Source organism: Microtus pennsylvanicus, chromosome 6 (genome assembly GCF_037038515.1).
Source record: "Microtus pennsylvanicus isolate mMicPen1 chromosome 6, mMicPen1.hap1, whole genome shotgun sequence".
Lineage (NCBI taxonomy): Eukaryota > Metazoa > Chordata > Mammalia > Rodentia > Cricetidae > Microtus > Microtus pennsylvanicus.
In genome coordinates this window covers 89,027,051-89,037,085 of record NC_134584.1, presented here as the reverse complement: position 1 = coordinate 89,037,085, position 10,035 = coordinate 89,027,051, and the positions used below count along the sequence as shown (strand labels likewise).

Sequence of the window (10,035 nt, the reverse complement as noted above, 5' to 3'; positions counted from 1 at the left end):
GCTGCTGTCAGAGATGATCCAGCCTCACAGAATACTCTAGCCAAGACGTAACCACTATCCTGAATTTTCTTAAGGTTCACTCAAAGATGCCAGCACCCCCAGACAACAGGAAGCAGTCTAGAGAAAATGATGCCTATATTCCCCAAAGATGGATTATGGATGTTTGTCATCATTTAATGGGGTTTGATTACAAGTTATTATCATTCATTGTAAAAAAAACAAAACAACAAGTTAAACAGAAGAGTTGAATTCAAAGTTCTCTTTATAAAGGAAAAGAGGAGGATATGATATAGGATTGGTTAAAAAAAAGGGTAAACTTTTGAATCAACTTTAATCTAGAAACAACTATTAATCACAAAATACTTTACATTGGTATGGATTTTGGTTTACTGATACAAATTTAAAGTGATTTTTGCTATACTATATGTATGTTTCTGCTCGTTTAGGATTTGGTGCTTATGCAGCTCATTTAAAATATAATGTATAAAAATACAGATTAGTAGTTAGTCAACTATAGTAATCTAATTTATAGTCATGTTAGGTATGTTTTCAAGGTCTTACAGAGATTATATATTAGACCTATAGAATATGGCATTTAATGTTTAATAACCTAAGGCTTTTCATGATAGTAAGACATGTCTGCTCTTGTCAGTACCAATTTGCTTCAAAAGAAGATGATGGGCATCAAAGAAACTCCATATGGAGTTTACTTTCTTTACGGAAAAAGCTAACTATTTTGGCAAAAAAAAAAAAAACCTGTCCTTGCCTCAACTGCTGATAGTATACTGTCCAAACTAGACCAGCAGGAAGCAAAAAAAAAAGTGCCAAACTTTCCAAAGACAAGGTAGGACAGTCCATCAAAATTCCCTGCTTCTCAAATTGTCTATCAGCTATACTAGGCCTGTAGGCCAAAGTTGGATGCCCAACATTACAGAACATCTGACTGTCCAGGCAGCCAGATATCCCTATCAGTAGGTAACATTTCACCCTTCTGGTGTCTTTGATGGAATTAAAGATTAAATAATTAAACTTACAGTTTTCCTTAATGATGATAAAATGTCAATTATGTATAAAACTTTAGATTCACAAAGATAGATATTAAAGTATTTTCTCTAATTTTGCCAAACACAAATATTATAACTGTAATGTTATATATAGTTTTACTATGTTAAAGTCAGAATCTTCTTTTTTTTAATTAAGCAAAAAAGGAGATGTGTTATATAATCTTTTTGTACACTGAAGATGTCTTTGCCAAGGCACCTTCTGAATGTTTTAAGAGCTGACCCACGGTCTAGATGGAAAACTCCACCTACATACTTATTTTAGAATGATTTTATGTATGTATTTGTGTGTGAGCGTACGGGCACAAGTGTGTGATGGTAGACATGTCTCTCCAGGCAGAAGCCAGAAGGGGCCTCGGCCGGCTCCTCTACCGCTCCTCATCTCCTCCTTTAGAGTGTCTGCCTGAACCAGCGGCTCCCCTTTGGCCCTGTCTCAGCTAAACAAGCAAGCCCTCATGTCTCCCTTAGAGTTGAGGTTATAGGTCTGTTTCTGTGCCTGGCTTGATATGCAGATGCTGTTATCCAACCTCTGTCTGAGTACCCAACAAGCACTCTTAATCACTGAGCCATCTCTCGTTTAGTTTTTGAAACAAGTTTTCTCTTGGTAGCCCAAGCTGGTCTGGTACACCTCAGGCTTGCCCTCAGCAGACTTGCCAACCTCATTTCCTGTTTCACTGGGATTACAGGTACTTGACACTATGTTAGCAATTTATTTAGCCTTTCAATTCTCCGCTAGTGGTTTCATTTTCTTTTCCTGTTACCATTTTTTTTTCCTGAAAGAAGTAAATAAGGGAAGGAAGTAAAGGGAACAAAAAGACAGGAAAAAAGGAATCATTTGCCTACAATGTAAAACCCAAAACTTCCGTCTGCTAGAAGACCAAAAGCAACAGGCCCTCATCAAATATGGCCACCCAGGCCTTGCCTGCTGACGCTTGCCCTTAACCAACATGGCGACCGCGTGTGTCGTCGACTTCCGTCGCCCTCAGCCTACCAACCCACCCCCGGCGACGGGGCGGCGAACTTCAATGACGGCGACGGGCTGAGCGCATGCGTGGCGGCTGTGGCGACGGTGGCGGCGGCGGCGGCGGCGGCAGCGGCTCTGGCGGCTCTGGCGGCGGGGCAGCAGGGAGTCACTGCCCGCAGTTGCTAAGCTGCGGCGGCCGTGTCGGGATGGTGTAGCGGGGCCTGCGGACGGGCGAGGCGGCCGGCGCGGCCCACGCCTCCCGAGCGGCTCGGTGCAGCGGCGGCACGCTGAGGGGGCGTCGCCGCCGCCGGCCCCCGGCGCCACGGGAGGCCGCGCCCGCCATGGCTGCCCGGGTGGTGCTGGACGAGTTCACGGCGCCCGCCGAGAAGGCGGCGCTGCTGGAGCGGAGCCGCGGCCGCATCGAGGCTCTGTTCGGCGTGGGCCTGGCGGTGCTCGGAGCCCTCGGGGCGGAGGAGCCGCTGCCCGCGCGCATCTGGCTGCAGCTCCGCGGCGCGCAGGAGGCTGTGCACAGCGCCAAGGTGAGTCCGGCCTGGCTCGCCGGGCCGCGCGCACGGGGCTTAAGGGTTTTATCCCGGAAGCCTCAGTTTCCCCGTTTGTGAGGGGCGCCGCGAAAGCGTCTCTTCCTATTCCCTCGCGAAAGCAGAGTGGGCGAGGTGCGCAGAACGCCCAGCCATCGGGCCCGGGGCACGCGCGCTGCGCGGTCGCGCCGCTCCTCCAGTCCCTTGGATGTGCGCAAGGCTCGACGCTCCTGGTTGCTTTGCATCGTCCAGGCCGCCACGGCATGATTTCTGAACCCTTTGGAGATCTTAGGCCCTTTTGGAAATCAGGAGGGGGAAAGCATAACCGTAAGTGATGACCAGACCCTTCGGAAGTAGGATGTTTAGTAGCTGCGTTCAGAACAGCATTATTCCTGTATTGTTGATGGTCTACGACTGTATGATGCTTGTAGCACATCTGAAAGGAATAACTCAGTGTTTAAAAATCCAGCGAGGACGGTGTGCTAGGACTCTTTCCTTCTATTAGACGAACAGCTGGAGAAACTGAAACTAAGCGGTGACTCACCTTGTGTCTAAGCAGTGTTTCAGACCTTATACCAGCTCAACACCGCCATCAGCCCCTCCCTCTCGTCAGAAAACAGTAGTAGAATGTGCCCGGGAAGCCTTAGATGCCTACAAAATCTCCTTGAGCCAGTGAAATAGGTAGTCGACAGGTTGCCTGGGGAAAGGGCATCTTAGTTATGTTTCTATGCAAGAGATCCTACAAGACCTGTGTGGGAGAAGGCCAGATAACCGAAGCTGTAGTGTATAGCATCCTAAGCTGCAGGGGAGGAGTAGGAAGTTGAGGGATAAATTGGTGCTTCCTCTCCCGTAGTATTTGGAGGGTCAGATCTGGGAACTTAGGAGAAAGCCCCTTGCTGCACCTCCCGGTGTGAAGTCACCAGCATTTCAAAGCCTGGTATCTTGAACTTTATTTCCTGGACACCTTCAGGTGCCCACTTTCTCCTCCAGACGTTCCCATCCGTAGGCCCCAGAATTTATGGGTAAGGTATTTGTTTTTTAGAACCCAAGTGGATGATGCTTGTCAAACAACTTGGCTCTGGGGACGCCCTTTTTACATCCGACATCATAAATTTCACATCACCCTTGAGTGATTGTAGCTCCTGATGTAGTTAGATTTAATTTTTTTTTTTAAAAAAGATGCGTAGATGTAACGTGAGTAGTCTATAAGGCACAGTGTGGACTGGAGCCATTGATGTGGGGTCAAGTTTGTTTTCCCATGTAGTTCCTTAAATGGGCCATCTGATTTCTGAACAAATTGCTGTTTCCCTCCTTCGTCCTCAGCACCCACTCTTTTTGCTCTTCAGGCCTAAAAACGTGCCTGAGGCCTGTCAGTTCTAAATATTCCACCATGCACCTATTCTTCTCCTTCCCCTGGCCTTTACTTCGGTTAGGACTTTTGTTCCCGGTGTCCCTTCTAGCTTCATTGCTTTGGTGGCAATGCTCCCTGCCTCCTAGTTCACTTTATATTAAACTGTTGTTCTTCAGAAAGCCCTTGTTGCGGGCTGGAACCTGGTAAGGCTTCCTGTCACTAAGAACACTGTTTGTAAGACAATCTTGCTCTGGTGACTGGCTGGGCTTGAGTTAGCTGTCCTAGCCTTGCCTCTGAGCTGAGATTACAGGCATGTACCACCACAGGGCACTTACTAATCCTGTGCCAACTTGTTTTCTACCGTATGTGGTAGTGGCGCTCTCTTAGACTTCCACAACAGGCTAGTCTCTTCTCTCTTTGCTGTGTGTTGGTCTGATCCTGTTTCTGCTCTTTTTGAGACCACCCCAGAGGTGCTTCCCTTCCACCTTGCCTATCCTGCCAAACCCTTCCTACCCCAGTTCTCTAGTGTGTCTGCTGGTGCCACACAGTTTAGCACAGCCAGCGGGAAAGGTGTGGTACACGATATTTTGGTAATGGTAATATCACCTGCCCTGTTATCTTTTCAACATGTGTTACTCATACCGTAACCTAACCTCTTACGAGAACCCTTCTTCCGCTCCCTTGAAATTCATAGGAAGAGTTGACTCGCACACTCAAGGGCAGTTTGTTTTACTTTGTAACTTTTTTGGCAGGGGGAGAGGGGAGGAAACCATTAACTTGTTACACAGAGAAATGGCGTTGAGGGGGAAACACAGCAAAGAAATGTTCAGCCAGGGTGCTGTGGTGAAACATACTGTAGTCCCTGAACTCTGGAGGCTGAGGTGTGAGGGTGGCGGTTTGCGGCCAGCCTGAGCTTCACAGAGAATCCCAGTCTCACAGACAAAAGTGTTTATTTTTGATACTGCTGGGGCTCAGACTCAGGGCCTTGTATCCACTATCTAGATAAGCACTTTTCCATGGAGCTACACCCCCAGCCCAAGAAGAGTTTTAAAAAGCTCCTGTTACCTCCATAAAATAAGGGGTCAAGGGGCTTAGCTTAGTGGTAGAGTGCTTTGTTGCTTCAATCCCTGGGGCCAGGGAAGAAAATGGGAGGCCTGGTAGGCCACCTGCTCCAGATTGGGTTTGTTACAATATAACTGTGAGAATGGCCTGTGAATTAGGCCTCCAGCAGTCAGGGAGGCAAGTGGGAGAGACTCTTTGGAGTGATAATGCCTGGAGGCTCAAGACAGGCACCGGCTACCCTAGTGGACTTTGAAAAGCCAGAAAACCACATATGAGGTGGCACTTCAAGACGACATGTCAAGGTCCTTTGTGAGCTATGCTGGGCACATGTTTGCTCAGCTCAAGACCCCGAATATTCAGGAGGGAGTTAGTGAGGGTTTTGGCAGGGAAAGAGTTTGCCTGAAATTCCTGAATGATAATTTGAAGGCCAGAGGAGAACCAATAGTGAAAAGAATACTGTTTTACGATTGAGCTGGACTTGGGTGGGATGGTAAGGGACTTGGGACCTGAGTGGAAGTAGGGATTTAGGGTATTTAAACCTTGGTAGCTGGAAGGAGTAGTTCATATTCTTTGACATCTTGGTGTTGAGGCTGCCTGGGTAGTCAATTTTTTTAATTTTTATTTACTCATTTCTTAAAGACAAAGTCTTGTTGTGTAGCTCTGGCTGACTTCTAACTGGAGATCCTCCTGCCTCTGTTCCTCAACACTGGGAGTATGGGCATGTACCACAATGACTAGCTGGTGGTAGCATTTGGGGAAAAGCTCACCCGTGAGGGAGTCAATGTGTGGTTGTCCCTTACCCTCAAGGATCCTGTAGCCCAGTAGGAGAGATATGTGGATAGAGGACAGGGTGATTCACATACACTTGCCGTGTGTTCAAAGTATTGCAGTAACAAGAGAAAGGAAAGACTTCTATGATCACTGAGGCTCCACTTAGGTGAAGGAGGGGAACATGGGCAAAGTCACAGGTATTTGAAAGGTGCAGTTTTACTCAGTTCCTTAAGTAAAGAGAGCAAGGAGGAAATTTTCCAATGTAGCAAGAATGTCTGGGGCCTGCTGACAGGTGTGGAAAGTCTTGACTGCGAATGATGTAGCTACAAAATGCCACAGCGTTTTCCTCTGGACTAGATGCTCTGTGGTGATGCAGGGACAGATGTGGTGAATCAAGTCCAGCAACTTCCATACTAATTTGGCATTACTCTGGGGACTTAAGAGGTAAGGTTTGTTCTGGCTAGTTTTATGTCAACTTGACACAAGCTAGAGTCATCGGAGAGGAGGGAATCTTATTTGAGAAAATGCGTCCATAAGATCAGGCTGTAGGCAAGCTTGTAGAGCATTTTCTTAATTAGTTATTGATGGGAGAGGGCTCAGACCATTGTGGGTTTGGGTCCTCTCTGGGCTTGTGGTCCTAGGTTCTATAAGAAAGCAGACTGAGCAAGCCTTGGGAAACAAGTCAGTAAGTAGCACTACTCTATGACTGCATCAGCTCCTGCCTCCATTTTCCCACCTTGTTTGAGTTCCTGCCCTGGCTTCCCCCGGTGCACTGTGGTCCATTCTATGTAAGCCAAATAAGCCCTGTTCTCCCCACTCTGCTTTTGGTCGTGGTGGTTCATCCCAGTAATAGTGACCCTGAAGAAGATAGTGTGAGAAGATAGAAAACCTGGAGAGGACTTACTCATTGGCTGCAGTAAGGAGGAACAAACTTATATTTTTAATTCCATGTAGAAGTATCAACACAAACTTTGTGTTATTGTATTCTTTTTTTTTTCTTTTGGTCTTAAGATTATGTAGCCCAAAATAGCTTGGAGCCCTCAGTTTTCCTGCCTCAGCCTCTCCCCTGGGATAACGACATCTGGCCACATTGATTCTCTTCTTAAAGTCCTCCACACAAAACACAGCTGCCAGTGGAAATAAGAGACTGTTTACCCTGAGCCAAATATGAGTGACAATGGCCTAGGGACACACATTCTGGTTGCCCTGAACAACTTGTCTTTTTTGTTGTTGTTTGTTTGTTTTTCGAGACAGGGTTTCTCTGTGTAGCCCTAGCCATTCTGGACTGGGCTGGCCTTGAACTTAGTGATTTGTCTGTATCTGCCTCCCAAGTACTGGGATTAAAGGGGTGTACCACCACCACTAGGCTGAAGAACACGTCTTAACATGGAAACAGTTACATAAACTTTCATCGTCAGAACAAAAGACAGTCATAAATCATCTGACTCTGGTAGCACACATTGAAATCCCAGCACTCTGAGGCAGAGGCAAGGAGGATCACCACAGATTCATAGCCAGTCTGGGCTGTCTGGTCACTGTCTAAACCAACCAAACAAACAAACAAAAGGGGGGGGGGCAATTGTCAAGGAAGTTTTCAGGTATGTTGTTGGGAACTTAAGGCAGGGAAATCTGTAGTTCTCAAGTGTTGTTTGTTTGATAGTGGTCTTAGCCTTTGGGAGTGATGGAAGCTAGTGTCCTGCTAAGTTAATACATCCCAAAAGCTTTATCAGTAATTAAAGGGATGCAGGTGGACAGTGAATGGCCACTGGAGGGACTAAAGATAGCCTTAGCTCTACAATGTCAACTTTCTAAAACCAGGCTCAAATCTTCAGCATAGCCACCTCCCAGGAGGGACGACAACTTCAGGTTACAAGATATGTATTTATTTATTTATTTATTTATTTATTTATTTATTTTTGGTTTTTCGAGACAGGGTTTCTCTGTGGTTTTGGAGCCTCTCCTGGAACTAGCTCTTGTAGACCAGGCTGGTCTCGAGCTCACAGAGATCCGCCTGCCTCTGCCTCCCAAGTGCTGGGATTAAAGGCGTGTGCCACCACCGCCCAGCATACAAGATATGTATTGTAATAAAATCCAACCCCACATATTGAAGAAAATATGTCAGTGATTCAGGTGGAGCTTTTGAACTGCCCTTCTAACCTCTGCTTTAGAAAGTCTAACACTACAGGGTTAGTAGTAAATTAACACACTCCTCCCCTTGGAGAAGAGAGCAGCAGAAGGCCTGGTGGCCTAGAGCACTGTCTCAGAGAAACATCAGGTGGTTCTTCCTGGTGTGTGTGTGTGTGTGTGTGTGTGTGTGTGTGTGTGTGTGAGAGAGAGAGAGAGAGAGAGAGAGAGAGAGAGAGAGAGAGAAGAAGGAGGAGGAGGAGGAGGAGGAGGAGAAGAAGAAGAAGAAGAAGAAGAAGAAGAAGAAGAAGAAGAAGAAGAAGAAGAAGAAGAAGAAGAAGAAAGGAGAGGAGAGGAGAGGAGAGGAGAGGAGAGGAGAGGAGAGGAGAGGAGAGGAGAGGAGAGGAGAGGAGAGAGAGCGCACTTAAGGCTGCTTTGAGGCTGCTTTCCGAAGAAACCAGAAGGGACTTACTTTTATGGGACAGAAGTAGGGACCAGATGGAGTCAGGAACAATGAACTTAGAGTATCACTGGACCTTGGAACTGGCAGGTGATGTTTCCCTGGTGGAGGAGTGAGTTCATCCAGGTATCACAGTTAAAAGGACCTAAGTACAGTTGAGCAAGGCAGAGCAGGGCCCAGGAGTTGTGTCTGAAGAGTCCCCGTGTTTGAGTGAGCACAAGGAGGTAGAAAGGCTGAATGAAAGCAGAAGGGAAAAGAGGAGGACCAGGCTAGACTGTCATGCCAGCTGGTCTCCTTGTACCAGGTCCTTGTTTGCTTAGAGAATGATACCTGGTTCATGAGTGAACAGTAGACTTGTTCATGGAGGAAGTAATTTAGAAATGTACAGTTGGGTAGTATTGTGTGGACCTTTTGTGTTGATGTTACCAGAAAGAAATGTGATAGCTTTTTTGCATTTCCTAGAACCATACTACACACACACATGCCATATAGTTGTGAAAATCATCTTAAGAAACAGTGGTTGGCTCAGTGTCTTTTATGGGTAACACTTTGGGGTTATTCCAGAATGTTGAAACGGGAGCTACTTATTACTGTCATTGTAGCTTCCCCTTCCCAGTTCTCTTCCCAGCCAGTGTTGTAGGATTTGCTTTAAAATTGCATTTACTTACTAGTTTTGTCAGAGCTCTTTATGCCGTAGCCTGCGTGGGGGTCAGGGTCAACTTGTCAAAGCTGGTTCTCTCCCTCTACCATATAGGTCCTGGGATTGAACTTGGGTCATCAGGCTTGGTGGCTGGTAAGTAAAATGCCGAGGCATTTTGCAGACTCTATTGTAGGCTTTTTTTTTAAAGATGTATTTATCTTTCAAAGATGTTATGTGTATGAGTATTTTGCCATTTGTGTATGCCAGTGTGCCATGGCATGCCTGGCACTGAGAGATGTCAGAGGTCATCAGATTCCCTGGAACTGGTGTTACTGGTAATTGTAAGCCACCATGTAGGTAAATCAAGGTTCACTATCTTGTTTTTTGCTAGCATTTTGCTAAGTTAATATTATTGCATAAAGTTAGCTTTCTTAAAATTCAGATGAAGTTATGGGGGAAATCTCTATAGTAATTAAGGAACTGCTTTGTTGTTCTTGTTAAACTCCTATAAAAATTATAAAATTGTGAGGGTGGGTATGGTGTCTGTGTGTGTGTGTGTGTGTGTGTGTGTGTGTGTGTGTGTGTGTGTGTGTACACATGCCACATGGTGCATATGGAAGTCAGAGTATAACTTTGTGAAATGGATTCTCTCCTTTACCTGAATTCTGGGGATTAATTTAGGTCATGCTTGTACTGCAAGTACCTTTACCACTAGGGCATCTCTCTAGCCCTGTTGTTATAGTTATTCATGAGACAGAGTGTCACTATGTAGACCAGGCTGGCCGAGATCTGTCTGTGCTATTCACCCCCAACACACACACCTCATGGGACATTAAAGACTCTTAACCCTGGTTTTTGTTTTTGTTTGTTTTTAATATAAAGTCTCACCATGTATCCCTGACTGGCCTGGAACTCACAAAGCTCTACCTGCCTCTGCCACCTTAGGCTGGGATTAAAGAAATATACCACTACACCCAGCATTTCTGGTGTTTTTTTTTTAATTAAGAGAATAAAATTGCTCTTGTTGCTATAGGTAGATTAATGCATATTGATGTATCTCTAT

At 45.9% G+C, this 10,035-nt stretch overlaps 1 protein-coding gene across 2 annotated transcripts in view; it reads left to right on the top strand.

Annotated features, from left to right (window-relative positions):
* Positions 1-2,107: 2,107 nt before the first annotated feature.
* N4bp1 (NEDD4 binding protein 1) overlaps positions 2,108-10,035 on the top strand; it is a 46,433-nt gene continuing 38,505 nt past the window's right edge. The window contains exon 1 of one of the 2 annotated variants that reach the window (XM_075976798.1): positions 2,108-2,564. In XM_075976798.1, coding sequence (XP_075832913.1) covers positions 2,367-2,564 — 198 coding nt within the window. In that variant the 5' untranslated portion in view covers positions 2,108-2,366. Of the gene's footprint in view, positions 2,565-2,768; positions 2,892-10,035 lie in introns of those variants that run through there. The other variant, XM_075976799.1, reaches the window with a different exon arrangement.